Source organism: Anguilla anguilla, chromosome 5, assembly GCF_013347855.1.
Source record: "Anguilla anguilla isolate fAngAng1 chromosome 5, fAngAng1.pri, whole genome shotgun sequence".
Lineage (NCBI taxonomy): Eukaryota > Metazoa > Chordata > Actinopteri > Anguilliformes > Anguillidae > Anguilla > Anguilla anguilla.
In genome coordinates this window covers 19,539,978-19,560,937 of record NC_049205.1, presented here as the reverse complement: position 1 = coordinate 19,560,937, position 20,960 = coordinate 19,539,978, and the positions used below count along the sequence as shown (strand labels likewise).

Here is a 20,960-nt window from a genome sequence, read left to right as displayed (position 1 = left end):
TGATTAGGGCAAAGAAGGCGAAATAGGCTACAACTTGATCCCAGATCACCACTAGCCTACAGTTATGAATTTGGCCCAGGAGATCCAGCAAAGCTAACAGGACACTGGGATCTATCACCAGCTCTCTGGAATTAGCAATAAGAAGTCGAGTTGCCACAAAACAGCACAAGAAGCCTTTCATAATGGAGAAATTGGTGAGGATAGAGTCACAAGAATAGTTTTGAATTGCTCCAGGTAAATTGTGTTTAATTTGATACAGCAATAGTTATGTACTAACAACACATTGATATTCATGCATAGGACCACTAGGAATGGCCTAATATGGTTTCTGTGTATGTTGTTAATGTATATTATCTTTGTTAGATGAAGTCACCAGTTCATACACACATCCCTTATTCTGTGTGGGCATTATGGTCCCAGATGATTCTTATTGTTTGATGTCATTGAGTTGGATCTTTATTCTTTAAATCTTTTGCAGTATTCATTTATGGCAATGGACAGCAGCCAGGGGCCATATTCATCCTCTAGGAGTGGTGATTTGGGATCGGTTTTCCTTGGCCCATAGCCCGGCCTTGACCATTGATTAGGGCAAAGAAGGCGAAATGGGCTACAACTTGATCCCAGATCACCACTAGCCTACAGTCATGAATTTGGCCCAGGAGATCCAGCAGAGCTAACAGGACACTGGGATCTATCACCAGCTCTCTGGAATTAGCAATAAGAAGTCGAGTTGCCACAAAACAGCACAAGAAGCCTTACATAATGGAGAAATTGGTGAGGATAGAGTCACAAGAATAGTTTTGAATTGCTCCAGGTAAATTGTGTTTAATTTGATACAGCAATAGTTATGTACTAACAACACATTGATATTCATGCATAGGACCATTAGGAATGGCCTAATATGGTTTCTGTGTATGTTGTTAATGTATATTATCTTAGTTAGAGGAAGTGACAAGTTCATACACACATACGTTATTCTGTGTAGGAATTATGGTCCCAGATGTTTCTTATCGTTTGATCTCATTGAGTTTGATCTTTATTCTTTAAATCTTTTGCAGTATTCATTTATGGCAATGGACAGCAGCCAGGGGCCATATTCATCCTCTAGGAGTGGTGATTTGGGATCGGTTTTCCTTGGCTCATAGCCTGGCCTTGACCATTGATTAGGGCAAAGAAGGCGAAATGGGCTACAACTTGATCCCAGATCACCACTAGCCTACAGTTATGAATTTGGCCCAGGAGATCCAGCAGAGCTAACAGGACACTGGGATCTATCACCAGCTCTCTGGAATTAGCAATAAGAAGTCGAGTTGCCACAAAACAGCACAAGAAGCCTTACATAATGGAGAAATTGGTGAGGATAGAGTCACAAAAATAGTTTTGAATTGCTCCAGGTAAATTGTGTTTAGTTTGATACAGCAATAGTTATGTACTAACAACACATTGATATTCATGCATAGGACCACTAGGAATGGCCTAATATGGTTTCTGTGTATGTTGTTAATGTATATTATCTTAGTTAGAGGAAGTGACTAGTTCATACATGCGTCCATTATTCTGTGTAGGCATTATGGTCCCAGATGATTCTTATTGTTTGATGTCATTGAGTTGGATCTTTATTCTTTAAATCTTTTGCAGTATTCATTTATGGCAATGGACAGCAGCCAGGGGCCATATTCATCCTCTAGGAGTGGTGATTTGGGATCGGTTTTCCTTGGCTCATAGCCTGGCCTTGACCATTGATTAGGGCAAAGAAGGCGAAATGGGCTACAACTTGATCCCAGATCACCACTAGCCTACAGTTATGAATTTGGCCCAGGAGATCCAGCAGAGCTAACAGGACACTGGGATCTATCACCAGCTCTTTGGAATTAGCAATAAGAAGTCGAGTTGCCACAAAACAGCACAAGAAGCCTTACATAATGGAGAAATTGGTGAGGATAGAGTCACGAAAATAGTTTTGAATTGCTCCAGGTAAATTGTGTTTAATTTGATACAGCAATAGTTATGTACTAACAACACATTGGTATTCATGCATAGGACCACTAGGAATGGCCTAATATGGTTTCTGTGTATGTTGTTAATGTATATTATCTTATTTAGAGGAAGTGACTAGTTCATACACGCATACGTTATTCTGTGTAGTAATTATGGTCCCAGATGTTTCTTATCGTTTGATCTCATTGAGTTGGATCTTTATTCTTTAAATCTTTTGCAGTATTCATTTATGGCAATGTACAACAGCCAGGGGCCATATTCATCCTCTAGGAGTGGTGATTTGGGATCGGTTTTCCTTGGCTCATACCCTGTCCTTGACCATTGATTAGGGCAAAGAAGGCGAAATGGGCTACAACTTGATCCCAGATCACCACTAGCCTACAGTTATGAATTTGGCCCAGGAGATCCAGCAGAGCTACCAGGACACTGGGATACACGAGCAGCTCTCTCTCTCTGAACTCATTGATGAGCAACAAGAATTCAAGTAGTCACAAAACAGCTCAAGAAGCATTACATGATGGAGAATATGGTGAGGAAAGAGTCTCGAAAATTGTATTGAATTTCTCTAAAATTAATTTTTCTTCATTTGAAACTTGGGTTATAACAAGACTATAGTTATGTTTTAACAACATATATCGATAACAATGCACAAGACCAGTAGAAATGTTGTTTATGTGTATGATGTTTATGTATATTACCTGAACTAGAGGAATTCACTGGTTCATACACACATCTATATTCATAAATGAGTTGGGAGTGGTGAACTAGATCTACTCTCATGAATTCTGGCCTGGAAGTTGATAAATTTAAACAGTCACGAGCCATTTTCATCCTCTAGGAGTGGTGATTTGGGATTGGTTTTCCTTGGCCCATAGCCTGGCCTTAACCATTGATTAGGGCAAAAAAGGCAAAGTGGGCTAGAACTTGATCCCAGATCACCACTAGCCTACAGTTATGAATTTGGTCCTGGGCGATCCAGCAGAGCTACCAGGACACTGGGATCTTTCACCAGCTCTCTGGACTTATCTGAACTCATTGAGAAGCAAACAGAAGTCAAGTCGCCACGAAACAGCACAAGAAGCATTACACGATGGAGAAGATGGTGAGGAAAGAGTCTCGAAAATTGTATTGAATTGCTCCAAAATAAATAGTGCTTAGTTTGATACTTGGGTTATAATAAGACAGCTTTAGTTATGTTCTAACAACACGTATTGATAACAATGCACAAGTCCAGTAGGAATAGCCTAATATAGTTTCTGTGTATGCTGTTAAATGTATGTTATCTTAGCTAGAAGTCACTGGTTCATACACACATCCGTATTTATAAATGAGTTGGGAGTGGTGAACTAGATCTGCTCTTATGAACTTGGGCCTGGAAGTTGTTCCAGCAAGGTGAACAGGAGTCTGGGATTCACCAGCAGCCTAGTCTAGGGGGGTCAGTTTAGAGACTAGGTAAGCTAGGCTAAATTAATTTGTTTAATTAATTAATTAATTAATTAATTAATTAATTAATTAATTAATTAATTAATTAATTAATTAATTAATTAATTAATTAATTAATTAATTAATTAATTGTCCATATGACTTCTGTTGTGCAGATGCTAAGATTGTTTCTACCTGTCTATCCCTCCCATTCTCACACAGGAGACACTCATGCCCACCCACATCTCTGTGTCAATCCCTCCCAAACCTCTGTGACAGGATGCATGGCATTACCACTCCGCCACGTGGGACGCTGTCGGACTACGCCTCTCTGGACTTCCTCCAGTTCCTTGTCATCGCTAAGATCTCTAAGGCATTGGGGATCTGTGGCATAGTGTGACCACTTGATTGCATCTCTGCAGGCAGCAGCCGTTCTATGTTACCTGTCAGCCTATCTTTACAATTGACACCAGGCCAGCCAGCGGAGGATGGGCTCCCCCTCTACAACCGGGTTCCTCCCGAGATTTCTTCCCATTGGGGAGTTTTTTCTCGCCACAGTTTGAGTGTTTTTCATCCCACTGGGGATCTTACTTGCTTATTGTCTTGGGGGTTCAGGCCTGGTGCCAACTGTCTGTAAAAATTGCAATTCAAATAAAATGGAATTTAACTGACAACTGCATCTTGAAAGTCTTTCAGTTATGAGAGCATAACTCCCTTCTCTTTGGAGTGTGCTTTTACATAGCCTACACACTGTCGCTCCAATTCCACTGAGCTATACCACTGACCACACACACTCAAGTCGGGTTATATTTCACATAGTCGCCATGTAGGCACTTTATTTAGTTTATTCAAAGTCTCAGTTTGTGAAAACCTGAAAGTGTCTTAGTGGTGTTTTTTCCTCAGAGTTTGAAGACTTATCATTTCTGAAACTCCAGCGTCCACAATTATTCATCCCCACTTCTGGATATCCGCAATGATATTTTATTTTTACTAGTCAAAATGTATTTTTGGATATCCAAAATTACATTATAGATATCTGGAACGGTTTTTTCATTTTGGATATCTGAAATTAAAATTGACTAGTAGCAATTGGATTGTAGATACCTGAAATGGGAATTTTTCCTAGTATGAATTCTATTGCAGATTTCCAGAATGTTCATTCTGGATAGGAAGAATGATGGAATGACGTTGTGGATATCTGAAATTGAAAGCCCAATACACATGAATGGCAAAAGTGACATCATTTGTCCTAGGAAGAACGTTGTGGATATCTGAAATGACAATTGTGGCTAGGAAGAATGTCATTGTGGATATCTGAAATGTTCATTTTGACTAGGAAGAATTGAATTGTGGATATCTGCAATACATATCCAGTCTAGCTATTAAATGTTAAAACGGCCACTTTTACTTTTTAAGGATTTAAATACTTAAGGCTACTACCACACGAGATATCAGTCAGTGTACTCATTCTGAGAACAGGTCTAGTTGTATCTGCTACTATGGAGGCAACTGTAAATTAATAAGACTAGCTTCTAGAAAAAAATTCAAATTGCATAATTACCCTGAAGTTAGCACAAAATCAACAATGTATGTAATGAATGCCAAGGTTTGTTATGGAAGCTGTGGTTGTTTTGGGGAGTCGTGCGAAAGTGTCAGTCATGAAGCACATTTGTGCCCAGAGCAGCATGCACACATGGGCTTACTGCAGACCTAACTCACAGAAAAATTCTGAAATGTTCTGAAACAGCACCGCATGCTTCCCAAAATAGGTGCTTCCTCGAGAGGTAATCGTTTCTTTCAAGGAAACGGTTTGATGTTTTGCAGCGCTCGGGGCAGAAGTGCCCCTCTAAGCACGGACATAGGACCATCTTACTTAAACCCATCAAGAAAAAAAAGACGAAACTTGAGTTCATGCCATAGACTGTATAAAAATAAGTTCATGCCTGCCAGCACTGACATGGTCATCATTTACAGCTACATAGCATCAAGACAGTCATAAAACTATTCGTGTGTTGGGTGCAGCTAAGTCTTCAGTTCACAGTAAGCACATGTTGATCCACTAATCTTTAAACATAAAATGAATGGATCTGGTAAACGAACAATCTTTGACTCGTATCAATCTTTCCTGACTATATTAAGATAAATGGTCTATATGTAGTAACTTGCGAGCACTTCCCAAGAGGGACCAGGCAGATCTTGAATAATGGTCATGCTTTATTAAGAAGGCTGTGTTCTTCTCAAGCAGGGGTAAAGGCTGACATTACATACATCATACAAGCACAAATTCTCACTTCTGTGACATCACATAACACAAAAAAGCATGTGAACACTGAGCTAGCCCTTCTGTGGTGAGCTAGCTACCTGGACCACAATACAGGCATGCAAACAAGCTAGCCCATTGTTAGCTTGCTAGATACCTCTATTAGCCACTGCTACACTATTCTCCCCTTTAAAAAAACAAGCAACCACCTTGTTGTTGTAGGCCCTTCCCACTGCAGTTCCTACCCAAATCCACCAGCTAAGCTGAAGTTTGGCACTGGCACATACCCTGACGAGGCAGTGGCAGGTTGGTGTCCCCACCAGGAGATGGGAGGGAAGGACCAGATCAGGCACTGACTCAATGCCTGTCACGTCCTCTCTGGCAGTGGGCGGTGACACTGGAACTGACACAGATGCCGCAACAGGTGCAGGATCAGGCAGGGATTGTACTGGCTATGGTGATGGCGACCCTGCCTGCGAGGCAAATCACTGTACCCTCTACCCCAACCTGGTGCTTGCACAAACGGAGGCTGGCTTGTGCTTGAGAGCTGTGACAGCTGGCTGGAGTCAGGGGCAAGCAAGGACCCCTGGTAGGCGGCCAGGCAGTTCCTGTGGAGTACCACAGCCCTCAGCTGGAGTTGGACCTCATAAACTAACTCATATATGCTCTGCAGCACATTGCAGGGGCCCTAACAGTTACTGTCCAGCTTAGGTGACCGGCCCTATATCTTCTCCCCTGGCTGGAACACATGACTGGTGCAGCAGGTGTTACGCTTGCAATTCTGTGAAGTTGCTGCACCGGCTGTGCTCCTGGGCCAGCTGGTGGACCTGGTCCAGGCAGTCCTGCTGTTGTTACATACTCTGGGCCAGGCAGAGTGAGCAGACTGTAGTCTGGGGGTTGGTAAACCAGGGTGCAGAGGTCTACTGTGGTCAATGCCACTGAGGAGCAATCTGTTGACCTACAGCTCAAATCTCTTTTGTCAATATAATTCTGTAGAATTCTATTGATCAATAGAAACAAGTCCCTTAATTAACAGAACTGCTAATTTACATTACAATTGTTGTGGTGTGATTTATGACTTAATTTGGTTATTAGCTTATGAATAAATCCATAACATTTAATGATGTCTCTCCATGAATGTTGCTCAAATAACTGATAATTCTCTTACATTGAAAATCACTTTGAATAAGAGTCTGCTGAATAAATGCACATTTCGTGTCAATTACGAAATGCCTGTCTTGGAAATTAGTGCTTTTAAAAACGGGGATGCTATATACAATAAAGATATTGCAGGTGTATGTAATAAAGATATCACAAAAAAACTCTTGATTAGAGTTTCACTTGATTAGAGGTTGCAATTATGCCTATCATGACGTCTGATATGCTAAAAATATTGAGAAAGAGATGGTGAAGTGTGGATAATAATCTTAAGATCAATAAGTCAACAAGCTGTGATAGTATATACCATACAAGAAGAATCAAGAATAAAACATGTATGCAATTTTGTTGGTTGTATATTTAAAAAGTGCAGCGCAACCTTCATTACAATTCAAAGCTAGTTCCTTGACTCAAACATGCGGGTTTTACAATTACTTTTTAAAAAATAATTATTTAACATGCGTGAATCATCCATGGGTCCTTACATCCATGGGTCCTCTAAAGACTCTACTGTGGGTGTATTTAGTAGGGGAAAAAATGGAGAAATGATTTACATGCTAGGGATGCATGGCACTGGATCACATGTTGTGTGGGTTTTAAAGTTGGCATGTGATTGGTTGACAAGTGTGGCTATATAAGGAAGAGTTCTGGGACTTTCAAAGTGTTCACAGAGTGACATACCTATAATTGCCTGCGATGGCAGTTAGCTGTTAAAATAAAACAAAACCTTTTCTTAATCTAACTACATATGTGTTGTGGTTCTTGCAAGAGCAAACACTCATTTTATTATGTTGGGATACAACACTTGGAGCCAGCTGCTGCTTGTTTTCACTTTAGTCCAACAGCTGAGCAGCATGGCCATTGCAGTACACTTCTTAGGCAGGTGGTGCTGGAAGCCTGCAGGAGTATCATTTTTCCAGAGGAATTTCTGATTCCTGATCATAAGAGTGAGCTGAACTTTTCCTCTGTGCAATGCTATCACCAATTATGCTCAACACCGCAACAGATTCCTGGCCATAGGCTTCATTGGCAGTTTTGTAATTAATTTCTAGACCTGGGCATCATTTTGTGTCTTTGTCACTATATATACTTTATATGTCTGCAAGGCATTGATAATACAGATTACAAAGGTTGTGGAATTGTTGGAATTTTGTTAACATTTTTCACACATTATTTATGTACACAATAGTTTACTGTAGTAGCAGGGATACAATACTTAAACTGTTATATATTTGGATGCACATTCATCTCTGAAGCCAAAACTTGAGGGACTGAATGAACTCCTCAAAATTAAACTTTCCTATACCTTAGTTAAAGAAGCTAATATCCTCTGTATTGTTTCACACTCCGACAGGGGAGGCATTTTTCGAAGAGCGATGGTGATTCAAGTATCTTTTCCGAATGGTCAACGAATATATAAATGAGTCTAGCATCTTGCAAGATGCACAGCATCTTTACTGCTACAGTCCTGCGAAAGGCGACGCACAGACTGTCGTGTCGTGATGACGTCAAGGCAATGGCCGCTCTCACTGTGTAATGCAGAGTTTTTGATTCTCTCCGGTAAAAAGAAAATAGCATTGATCTGATTACTTATTGTTGTTTATCAAACTTAGACGGGGAGCGACTGGGTAGTTTTTAAGATCACAGCCCTGTTTCCAAAGACGATCAGTCTGGAAAGGTACCAGTTAGCTCGTCAAATGTTTATTGGCTAAGTAGCTAGCTAGTTTGCTAGCCCTGGCTACGCTTAGTCTGGTTGTTTAGAGGGTTAATTGTGTCATTGTTAATGAGCAGAAAACGTGGGTGGTAACATATTAACAGATAAAGCAGTATTTGTGAACGAAATCTTGCATCAAAGTGTGTTATTTAAGTTGGATATATGTTGCAGGAAGGTGCGGCGTTTGCTGAAATCATTTGCGGCGCCGGTGGCGTGGTGGTGGATTGCAAGGGCAGTGTTCGGGCCTGCTAGCTTTTTAGCTCGCTCAAGACAGAGTAAAACGTCCATCGTTGTATTACCTTGCTAATGGCTTATATTATCTTAGTGATAGGCAAGTTTACTGATCAAACAACGCGTTTTGAGTTGTAGACTTATGTGTCAAAGACCACAACGTGGTAGCTAATTTTAAAGACAAAAATGGATTGTACCCAGTGTGCGTTAATGTGCGCGTTTTTAATTTAGCAAAATGGCTAGCTCGCTAATCCGTTAGCAAATCCACTATCTAAGATATGGGTGACCCTCTGTTGGAGTAATTTGGGAAGCTTTTTTTATATCGACGATGTTGAGAAGTTGTTGGTTAGTTTTATTTGTCAAATCTCGGTTATATATGCGTTAGCTAGTTGGCTGCCCACATAAAATAAAACATGTTTTGACGCGCAGTTAGGTATTGGAGTAACGGTGTACTTTACGTAATCAGAAAACAATCTATTGTTTGCAGTTTAATTAATTGCAGTTAACTTTTTTAGCCAGAGGAGTTGATATCATTAGTTGGTGGAATGAAGAGTAGGTTATACATTGTAAGCCTCGGTTTGAATATTGGGATACAGTTGACCTGCTCTGACCAGGACATTTACCAACCCAGGGGGCATTGCCTCTCCCATGACGATAGTTTACTGGTATCCCAAGTTTTTGTTTTTTTATTAGCTAATATTTTTCTCCATGATGTTGACTCTGCATATGGGTTTAGTGCTGTAAAATGCGGCATGGCAAATAGTAATTGATCTGACTGACAGGCAGACTAAATTATTGTAATGCAAAACAAGTAATTGTTGTATATGATTATATTAATTAACAGTGAATTTATGCTGTTGAAAGGTGTGCTGCATCTCAAATTTTTTGAGGGGGAGGTGTGAAGTACTTTCTCTCCTGCCCATGATTTTGGCATTTTGGAGGTATGTGAGGTGTATACTAACCGCTGATATCATTGATGTGGGCCTCTCTTGTTCCCGTTGTTTCTGAAGAATAATCTGTAATGGACACCCCTGAGAGCCCTGCCCAGTCCCCGCAATCCCCACTGGAGGAGGAGAGAGGCTACTCCGACAGCGAACTCCTGAACGACGACGAGCAGGACGGAGAGGAGGAGGAAGAGGGTGGGGGCGGGGCCTCGGAGTTGGACGATGAAGAGCTGGAGGAAGGAGTCGAGCAGGACGGGGAGCAGGAACAGCAGCAGATGCTACTGCGTGACTTGGGCCATGAGCGTGTTTCTGACCAGGAGGAGGAGGAAGAGGAGGGGCAGCATGGAGAGTGGGCGCATCTGAACAGGGAAGAGGAGCTGAGGAGGGGAAGTGCAGTGCACCAGTTCCTGGAGGAAGAGGACGAAGAGGAAGAGGAGGAGGAAGAAGACAGGGTCAGCCCATGCCCCAAGTCTCCTGACTCTGATCCGGAGCAGGAGAGGCCTCCCGAAGAGGATGACGAAGACAACGGGGCAAAGGCAGCAGCACTGACTCTCGCGACGGAGCGTGTGACCGCTGATGAAGAGGAGGAGGATGAAGAAGAGGTGGTCCAGAGGAGGGTGGTGAGTGACCCCAAGGACGAGTCGCCCTCTGTGTCGCGAGAGCTGGACGAGCACGAGCTGGACTACGACGAGGAGGTGCCCGAGGAGGCAGCTGGCCCCGCCCAGGAGGACGAGGAGGCAGGGAGAGGTGGGGCCGGAGATGAGGGGGAGGAGGATGAGGAGGAAGAGGAGGTAAAGGTGAAGAAGGCTGAGGTCCTGCCCCCTCAGGAGGAGCTGCAGTCCAAGAAGCCTGAGGAGCCTCGCCCCCAGGAGAGGGGAAGACGGGAGTCTTTTCGTGACAAGAAGAAAGACGAGGACGACGGTGAGATCGACGAGGGAGAGATTGACGTGAGTACAGCCTGTCTGTTGAGGTAGCTTTACAATACACTTTTGTGCTTTCTCCTTTCTTCCTCAATTGGAAATGCCCAGTTCTATGCACCTACCGTGCCTCTCTTTTATCCGTTATGCCATTAAGCACATGCTCCCCTCCAAAAAGCATAATGTCAAGCCACCACTCATTTTCACACCACAGTCCACAAGTAGAGCTTGCACAAACATGAAAAGCTTTAGACTGAGTATACAGCAAAACCAGATTTTGTCCTGTCTCCTCTCACATAATTTTAAAATTTGCAAATTGGGCTTGAGAGTACAGTGGGGAGGAGGGAGGAGATAAAGTTAGGGGGTGGGGTGTTGAATCCAGTTAGTAATGTGTCATAGGCATGTAGGTGGAGCCAGTGAAGGAGAAAACGATCTCGCATCTGTCACTGTGGATCAAGCTGGCTATCATTGCTGTTTTGTTATAATGTCAGCAAATTACATTGAATTGTTGTTTTCTGAAGACCTGCAAAGTTATTTTGGCAAAATAAACCAAATAGGACTCCAGTGCTATTCTTAAGAAGTTACAGAGTGACAAATGATCCAACACAGTAGTCTGTGGTATCTTTCCCTGATATTATGTTCTATTTTATTTAATCTCCTGGTAAGGAACCACTTCTGCAGCGTAATGGTCATTGACAGTGAAAAGTAGACAAACACCAACTAGGTGGCTATGATCAAACGGTTTCACTTTGGGCATTTTATTACAGTAGCAATCTTAATTTTGTGAGTGGTGCTTTGGCAGCCATGGGCTCAACAGTTGAAGCCCATGCTTGAGTTAAAATGAGAAAACGGGTAGACGTGGCGTACTTGCTGCAATTTAAAAAATACAAAAATTGGAAAATGCCCCAATCGGAAAGGACTAATGTTACAATTAGAAAAGCCATGTACAATTATGAAAACTAGTCTAACTAAATCTTAACAGAAAGCAAGCTATAAAATACTACTACTAGGCCTACTACTAACTACTGCCAACAAACTACCATAGAGCTAAATAACTTCATAGAAATATAGCTGTAATCAGCAATGTCAGGGGCCAATCACCAAGAGTGAGCTGCAGAGCATTGAGTGCAATTTGTATTTTTCTTAAAAAACGTAAACAAAATTGTGCAACAGTTTAGTTGCCTTCATACCACGTGTCATCTTACAGTTTTTACAGTTAGCTACTGGGAAATCTTTTAATGTGAAACCATTTTCAGGGCTGTCATACTTGTAGACAACATGATGTAGCTTTATATCAAGGCTCAGGAATTACACACTGCTGTTGTGTGTGTTTGTGTGTGTGGGGAAGGAGGGGGATTTTTATGGCCTGATTGCAGCTGCCAGTGACATGCTGTAGACCATGCATGACGAATTTGGTTAGTATTGGGCAAATGTTCTGGAAGTACGAAAGTTTGTTTTTCAGAAAATCCTATATTGCGAATGATATGGGTTCTGTGATATTATTTGTTCATGAGGAGGTCGACATTTGGAAGAAATTTGGTGCATGTACATGAAACGGGATGGCAATAATAAGTTTTCAATGTTGCAATGTTGCACAGTGCCACCTAGAGTGTCAGTTGCATGGGTGCCCTGCATAAGTAATTGACAGCCATACCGGACATGAATTTTCAAATTTCATACTTTTTTGAGTATGGGAAAGGGGTGAAAATTCAGCCAGAGTTGGAAGGAATATTAATAAGAAGAATGACCTAGAATTAGAGGGCCTCTAATAATAAGCACCAATCGCCATTCTCGCAAACACAATAAAGGTCCTATGCCCCCTTGGTCCAATGCCCCCTATAAATGAAGCTAGGATTGAACAAGGAAAGACTAAAAAGGATTTCTGGCTAAGATAATCTAAAGGAAAAAGAAATACTGGCCAGACTGTCACAACCTGACCACAGGTGGTTTGAAATAAGTGGAATAATTTGTGCGGTTGAAATAGATGAGATCAAATCCAGAATACTTTCCCATTGATCAAGAAGAGGGGTGGAAATTGGGCATTGATTTGCTTGCGTCAAAGCAGTTTTTCACCTACGTCACGTCACTTCTTTTCCTGTGTCCCCTGGGGCTAGACTTCAGCAGAAATGCAGCTTAAAATTTTCACCGATGGCAGGGTTAGATAAAAAAAAAAAAGAAAGAAAAGATATTCATAAAATTTAACCCTGTCATTGATGAAAAGTTCTACAGTCAGATTTATGTGATTTATTAAATGGAGACGGGGTCCTCTGCTTTAGAAATCAAAAAACTTGATTTAGTGTTTATTACCACTTTAATGTGTATCTTGGGCATGTATACTGTGAGCCACCGTATTGGCCAGCAGGGATCACTGGTGAGCGATGAAACGTAGGATATTCATCTGCGCCAATGAATCTCTGGGTGATGCTACGTTATACAGTTGTTATAATGAACTTTCTGCTGAGTACGGTGAAAGGGGAAGCAGAGTGGACATATTTTTCTGCCCTTCCAAAAGAAATTCAGGCTTGGGCAGGGCTCTATGCTTAACATTTTTATCAAGTTGAAAAATTTTGGAGCACACTAGTGCATCCCAATTAGTAGATATGCTCCGAAATTATTTTTCCAGTTAGCACACATCACTTTGCAGGTGCAAATGCTCCTTAAATAGAAATAATGTCGTGCCTGGTTTCCCTTTTCTCCAGTTCGTCCCTGGTGATAGCATGATAGACACACACCTCATCGAAACCATAATTTGTTTCAGTATTAACCACACCCTTTGACCACGCAATCAGAATAGAGAAACCCTTTGTTGTGCCCACATACGCTCCTGTACGGCTGAGCAAGGGGGTGGTTAGATTAGAGCTCAGTGAAAGTGTTTACTGTCAGCTGTGTGTGCTAATATGAGCGTGCCATTGAATGGCGCACTGCCATGACAACAGGAAAAGCATCTTGCTTTTCCCAGCATTGAGCATTTTTCATCTCTCTCCTTATTGGACCTCATATCCATGGTCTAATCACCTCTGCGCTGTGGGCAGACCACAAAATTCAGCATTGTCAGGAATGGGTATGAACACCCAAGTTATCTGTTCGTTACATAATACCTTCCAAAAATGCGCCTATAAACTAGTCTGAAAATGACAGGCACAGGTTGATTTGCAGGTGGCACACGGGTGTAAACCATTAAAAAGGTGAGCCAGCAGTTTACTCATTAAATGTACACATGCAAATACAAATGCATGAATTTGAAGCACAGCACAGACCCATTTACATTTGCATCTCCCCCATCCATACCATGCCCACACCTGTAACTGTTACCTGCACACAAAGACGCACCTCGCTATGCCACACTGAATCATGGATGCAATAGTTAGTTGTACAGCCTGTCCGGTATGAGCCTGAAGCAGGTGGGGAACCTCCTTCCTGGAGGGCTTGAACAGTTTCTGGATCCATGTCAGCCTATCTGAATTATTGTAATTACCCGATCATTTATGAGATCTCTGCATTTAATCTGCATTTATTGATTAGCTGTGGAATGGCAGCTGAAGACTGTTTTTGTGTCCCTACATAAAGCATTTTACTGTGAACTAATCTGTAAAGAGGATGTAGTGTATGCAGCTAATTAGCTTATTGAGCTGGTGTAATCGGTGGAAACAAATCTCTGAAATGGATGAAGCCAACCAGGACCAGGATTCTCTGCTCCATGCCGAAAGGTTCCTTCTGCTCGTGACCCTAGTCAACCTGTCATAGTCTGGCCACATTCCTGGTTTATAATTTCCTGAGAATAAAACTAGTAGCACTTGCTCCCTGAAGTAGCAGAACGGTCGCAAATATTTTATATGAAATGCAAGGGCAGGTTGACTCCAAGCCAATCGCATCCTACTGAAATCCATTGTGGCGCGTGGGCATGAATTAAGATGTTAGCCTGTGTTTTTGCAGGTGTTGTTAGTGAAGTCAGTGATGGGGTGCAAACTTTGTGTCATTGTACTGTTTAACGCAGTTTCTGAGGCATGAGCCAATCAAGAGTTCTGGTTCATGCCATGCTCAGTGTTAGGACATTAACCATAAATGTTGCTTCTGGATATCCAAGCCTTTTTTGCACCAGGTAACAGCAACTGAGCACCTGTGACACAGAGGGAGAGGTATGTGATTATTTTATGGTACGAGACAAAAACTGACACACTGTAACCCTGCAGTCTTGGATGCAGAACACACTGTTCTGGTGACAGCCTGGTATTGGTCAGGTACATCTCCTGCATTCACGGGTGCTTGGTTAAATAAGATTGCGTCATGCCGATCATCAGAATCCATTAGTAGCCATGTAGATCATACCCAGCACATGCCCCCTTTCCCATATATGGTAGCATGAGAGCAAAAAATACAACCACTACAGCTATCATAAATGTACTAGTGCAGATGAATACCGGTTTGGGGAGACATGTAAACATGAGTCTAGGCCTGGCAGATCCCTTCCATCCCGGAGAGGAAGAGGTATTTTGGGGAACGTGAAGTCGACATAATGTGATTTTCTTGTGGCTTTGCAGGACGATGACCTGGAGGAGGGGGAGGTGAAGGACCCCATGGACAGGAAGCTCCGCCCCCGCCCCATCTGCAGGTTCTTCATGAAGGGTAAGGGCCTCAAAGCTGTGGCCTGTAGCCTGTAGCCTACTCGCCAGCATGCCCATCACCTGCGTGGAACTCCGCTGCCCCATTCACCTATAAACTACTCACCTGTGACCCACTCGCCTTTAGTCTGCTCACCTGTACTGCACTTGCGTGTTAAACACTCCGCTGTTCCTCATTCACCTGTGCCCCGCCCACTTTTAAAACACTCCCCTCGCATGTCACTCCATTAAACAACTTGTGCCTCTATGGCACTCAGCTTTTCCTCATTCACCTGTACCCCGCCCACTTTTAAATCACTCATCGTTTGCCACTCCTTTAAGCCACTGTTCCTCACTCGAGCAGTCACCTGTGCACCAATTAGCTGTGAAGCATTTGTTTGTGAGCCACTTACCTGTATTTGAGATCCATGAGCAAATCATTACACAAAAAAACATTGTATGTATGGAAACTGACCAATACTCGTGTGCTATTGTAAAATACTAAGGGCAGTGCCATTTCAAGTTCATTTGCAAATATAATTGTCTGTTTTTTAAAACCTTGTCCACAAATTAACAGGATAAAAGCTACAAGGACTTTTGTAGTTGCTCTGTGATTTTGGCCATGGGGTTACAGTTCCCCACAATGGTTGACTTAGCTGGTGAACATGCTGGCATACAAACATGAAAAAGGGCTCCTTTTATGTCCTGATTTGGCTCCTGTTCCTCAGATTTTGGGCCTTTGCTTTGGTATGAGTTTCTATGTGGTGTATCCTGGATGTTGGGGACCGTAGTTCAAGATTTCAGTGGCAGAAGATCTAAGTCTGCCGTTTTACATTTTCATTTTCCTCAAATCCTGGAGGTCTGCAGTATCTCCTGGTTTTTGGTGCGTAAGGACTTAAGTCCTTAATTTACATCATTGATTGGCTAAAAAGTCTGAACACTTGGTTTCCAATGTCCAAATTGTCTGCATAAAACCCTGCAGCCACTGAGGTTCTCTATGAGGACTGGCATTTGCTGTTCTTGTTCTAATTGGTGTACCAGAAGGTGATGAGAACTGAATTTAAATTGGATCACGCAAAAGAGCTGTACTGCATGCAAATGAATGCAAGATATACTCGTTGCTCAAACATGGTTTTATTTGGTGATTAAGTACAGTACCTGAATGCCCAAGTGGGATTGTTTTCGGACAGCAGGGGGCAGCATTACATCATCAGTGATCAGCTGTGGGTTGCCAGAGTTTTCCCAGCCAGCTTTACGTTCTGTGAACTGAAAGTCAAATGAAAATTGAAGTCGTTGTGTGCCTTGTTGGATTGTATGATGGTCACATTTCACCGTATTTATTTCTGGCAAAAAACCTAATGCTTCGCCTCAAATGTGCAAGAAGGCTTTGTACTATTATAATCTCTTGAAACTTCTATGAATGACACATACAATTAATGTGTTTTTGAAAGCCAGGTTGAATATTAAATTGTAATCCATCTAGGCCAACCTATAGTTGTAAAGTTTGTAAGTAATATTTGGTTCCATTTTTTAAAAAATGGAAGTAGCGGGTGGCATTGGCCGCAAACTTTTAATGCAGAACATCTGTTTCTTGCTTTTAACTTGTGACAATGTTAAATTGCGTTGTCCCAGACAAATGAGTTAATAAACAAAACAAAAAAAAGTAAAGAACAAAAAATGCAAAAAGCTGGGATAATAATTTCATGTTCCAGAAATCATAAAATGATGTTTGTGTCTAAATTAACATGGCAGCGCACTGCAGTCTCTGACTCTGGCTATAGCGTGACACTCTGAGACGGATGGCTTCAATGTCTACGTTTACATGCGCAAAATATTCCAGTTTTTGCCCTTATTCCGAAAAAGACAGTATTCCTCCTACTAAGCTGTTAATGGTGAATGAAAATGAATATTCCACTAATATTCTCGTTTACATGCAGCCGTGCATACTCCATACCTGTCAACATTGGAATTTGAAAATAAGGGAAATTTTCCAGTGCCCCGCCCCGGGCCGTCCCGCAACCCCCTACCACTGTCAACATACCCCTTACATTTAGACAAGGGTACACACAGTGAATCCTAAAATCACCACTAGGTGCAGCCACTTGCTTTAAAATATCAGTGCAACAAGGATTGGGTTAACTAGTTCCTACATTAAGTAAGTGACTACAGTTAGGTGGTCAGAATCAGATTCCTCCTCCTCCTCCTCCTTCTTCTATTGGCGGGTGCCGTTTGATTGAATGACTTCTTGTCACTAGATGTTACAGCTAATGTTCTAGGCCCGGCCGCTATGCCTATCGTCAACGTTACCGCCAGCCTTTTTTTTTTAACGTAGTGATGTACGCTGTGTTTGACAGGGGTCGATGCCCTAACATGGTGTTTATCACGTCACAATATGGGAAAGTGGAACGCCGTTTTCCACCGGTGGCGGACTTGTTTGACCGTGCGAACACAGCCTCCCTCTTTCATTCGTTCAACCACCTTCTTGAAAAGGTCGGCGTGGCGATATTTGCACATATCCAAAAACCTGTTGATATCCAAGTAAAAGTAGGTGTGTTTTTCCTTCCGACCATAAATGTGGGTGTTTCTTTTGTGCGTGCATCCCTACCCCAGCCTTGCAAACTGTTGGCTAGTTGGTTTGTTTACAATGCCCCCGATTAAGAGATGCATATTCCGAATGCGCTGTATACATGCGTCTTAATCGGAAAATGCTACGTTCGGAATAAGGCCTAATTCGGAATATCCAAACGGAATATGCTGTTTACATGACCCGTATCAAATTTGGAATATTGTCATATTCGGAATAATAGTGGAAAATTCACGTGCATGTAAACGTAGTCAATGGTGCTGTGTTGGATCACAAATGTCCATGAACATGCAAGTATTTCTTTGCTACCATTTGTAAAATGTGCCGACATTTGCTCTACTGATCCTATAATCTTGAAGGGGACATAAGGTAAAAGGAAGCATTTTAGTGTTGTTGATCCTAGAAACCTTACCGTGTGTGTATTAGAAGTAGCCTACTCCCCCTTTTATTTATTTATTTGCTGATTTGTCAGGGACAATACATATTGACCTTGTTACAGTTTAAAACATGAAACGAATGCATTGTCATGCATTTCTAGCCAAATCTGATTTGCAGCCCCTGTCCCTGGTTAGGCTTTTGAGTTTTAATAATAATTTCCGGACCTAAACCTGTATGCTACAATATGCTCCTTGCTCTGATAAATGTTATGTCCTTTTTTTATTTAAAACGGTCTTATTCAGCGATATTACTTTTTTACGAGATATTACGAGATTAAATTTTTCTAATAGATATATGGTTGGGGGAAAATGGCAAAGCAGTCCTTATTGAAGCTTCTCCACCTAATTTTGTTTTTTGTCAATTAGGAGGAGGAGGTCTTTATGCAGGTATCTACAATTGCAAACAAATGTTTTTTTTTGGGGATTTTTCTGTATTTGAATATCTTGCAGTTATACTGAAATGCGATGCACCACCTTATTGAAATGCCACTGATACACCTGTACTGCTTGTTGCTGTATATAGGCCTCCTGTGAAGCAGAGCTCACTGTTTTTAGCTGAATTTGCTCAATTTTATCCTTTCAGTTTTCATGTTGATGATACCTCTGACTCCAGTACTATGGACATCGCGAATCTGATCCATTCTCTTGACTTTAATCAGCACGTAACAGGGCCAGCCGGTACGAAAGGCACATGCTGGACCTGGTTATATGTAGAGGCCTACATGTCACTGTTAATCTCGATCATGCTGTGTCAGATCATTCGCGTGTATTTAAAAAAAAATAATAATTTGAGTAAGAAAGTGGCAGAAGGTCAGAATCGTGTTCTAAATTTGATTACCACTGAGGAGTTTATTCACGGGTAAAAATGTGAATCCTAAGAAACTGAACTCCTCTTCTTGAGATGAATTCTTGGACGGAGTGTGGCACAGTGGGTAAGGAACTGCGCTTGTAACTGAAAGGTCGTAGGTTCGAATCCCGGGTAAGGACACTGCCGTTGTACCCTTGAGCAAGGTACTTAACCTGCATTGCTTCAGTATATATCCAGCTGTATAAATGGATACAATGTAAAGTGCTATGTAAAAAAAAGTTGTGTAAGTCGCTCTGGATAAGAGCGTCTGCTAAATGCCTATAATGTAATGTAATGTAATGAATTGGTTAACATTTTTAATGGCACACTTAAATCTACCATAGATGCTGTAGCTCCAATTAAAGTTAAAAGAGACTCATCCGAAGAGAAAGCACCCTGGATTAATGACAAGACCAGGCAACTAAAAATGAACTGCTATAAAGCTAAACGTAAATGGAGAAATACAAAACAGATTTATTTTGACTTGTATTAAGACCAGCTTACCAGCTAGAACAGAGCTATAAATAAGGAAATCAAGGCAGTCTTATTTCACTGGAGACAGTACTGATCACAAGGATAACCAGTGGAGTTTGTTCTATACAAACTCCTGAACCCTGCCCCTGCTAAAGATTCTAGCTCTACATCTTTTAACTGCCCCCACAGATCCTGAGTTATAAGCTGAAATATTTGGGCATGTAATTTAAGCGGAATTTTCCAAAAAGGGGGTGGGTGGCAAGAGGTTTTTAAGGAAGAATAATCTTGATTATTCTGTGACTTTAGGCCCATATCTGATCTCCTGTGTTATGCAAGATTTTGAACAAAGTGGTTTTCAAGCAGCTGAATGACTTCCTTGACACGGACAACATCTTTGATAAGTTGCTGTCGGATGTCCGTGGAAACCATAGCACGGAAAACTGCCCTGGCGAAGATTGTAAATGACCTACAGTTGAGTGTGGATTCTGGCGGTGTATTGATTCTTGTTCTTCTTGATCTTACTGGTGCTTTTGACACTGTAGACCATGCGACCTTAATTCGTCATCTTGCGAAATGGGGTTGGAATCTCTGACACAGCACTGAGCTGGTTTAGGTCATGTCTATAAGAGAAAATTCTGTTTCTCTGGGTGAAACCTCTAACAAGTTTGACATAGCACGTGGGGTTCCATAGGGATTCATTTTGGGACCTTTGCTTTTTGCCCTGTACATGTTACCCGAGGTCAGGTAATTAGACAGCATGGTGTTAACTTCGACATTTATGCTGATGACACCCAGTTGTATATCTCAGTCCTACCTGATGAAAACAGGGCTGTCAGCTCCCTCGAAATGAATTAAAGCATTACAGAATTAAAGCTTTGGATGTCTTGACAATATTCATAAATTGAATGAAGAAGAAACTAGATTTTGGTCATTGGGTCCTAAATACAAAAAGACAATTTATTCAGTAAACTGGGATCTTTGGTTTCTAGTTGTAAATCTCTTGTAAATAAAATTAGGTGTTAATCTTGGTTCCAAATTGAACTTTCAAGCTCTTGGTAATAATGGTCACCAAAATGGCCTTCGTTCATTTAAGAAATATTTTTAAAGTAAGGCTTTTTCTCTCTGAGACAGTTGCTGAGAGATTGATGAATTCTTTTGTTACAAGTAGGTTAGATTATTATAACGCGCTACTCTGCGGTATTACCAAACATGCTATATATATTGGCTGCAACTTGTACACATGTTGTAGCCCAAGTACTGACGAAGACCGAAAAAGAGCCCAAATTACTCCTATGCTTCCTCTTTTGCACAGGTTACCAGTTAGTTTTAGAATTGATGTTATGGTGCTTTTTTTCTCTTCTTTTTTTCCCCTTGCT

At 41.6% G+C, this 20,960-nt stretch overlaps 1 protein-coding gene and 1 long non-coding RNA gene across 8 annotated transcripts in view; both read left to right on the top strand.

Annotated features, from left to right (window-relative positions):
* Positions 1–178: 178 nt before the first annotated feature.
* LOC118228234 lies at positions 179–4,059 on the top strand. 2 transcript variants are annotated; one of them, XR_004765426.1, is made up of 6 exons: positions 179–194; positions 479–774; positions 1,059–1,354; positions 1,639–1,934; positions 2,219–2,527; positions 3,643–4,059. It is a non-coding gene; the product is annotated as an uncharacterized LOC118228234 (long non-coding RNA). The 2 variants fall into 2 exon arrangements; XR_004765427.1 differs by lacking the exons at positions 179–194; positions 3,643–4,059 and having other exon boundaries at positions 618–774; positions 1,639–1,974; positions 2,219–2,236.
* A 4,237-nt stretch (positions 4,060–8,296) lies between these two features.
* The window catches only part of zc3h18 (zinc finger CCCH-type containing 18), a 55,986-nt gene continuing 43,322 nt past the window's right edge, over positions 8,297–20,960 (top strand). For 4 of the 6 annotated variants that reach the window (XM_035418626.1, XM_035418625.1, XM_035418624.1 and 1 more), the window contains exons 1-3: positions 8,327–8,516; positions 9,794–10,674; positions 15,183–15,267. In XM_035418626.1, coding sequence (XP_035274517.1) covers positions 9,805–10,674; positions 15,183–15,267 — 955 coding nt within the window. In that variant the 5' untranslated portion in view covers positions 8,327–8,516; positions 9,794–9,804. Of the gene's footprint in view, positions 8,517–9,793; positions 10,675–15,182; positions 15,268–20,960 lie in introns of all 6 variants that reach the window. The other 2 variants (XM_035418623.1, XM_035418622.1) reach the window with 2 other exon arrangements.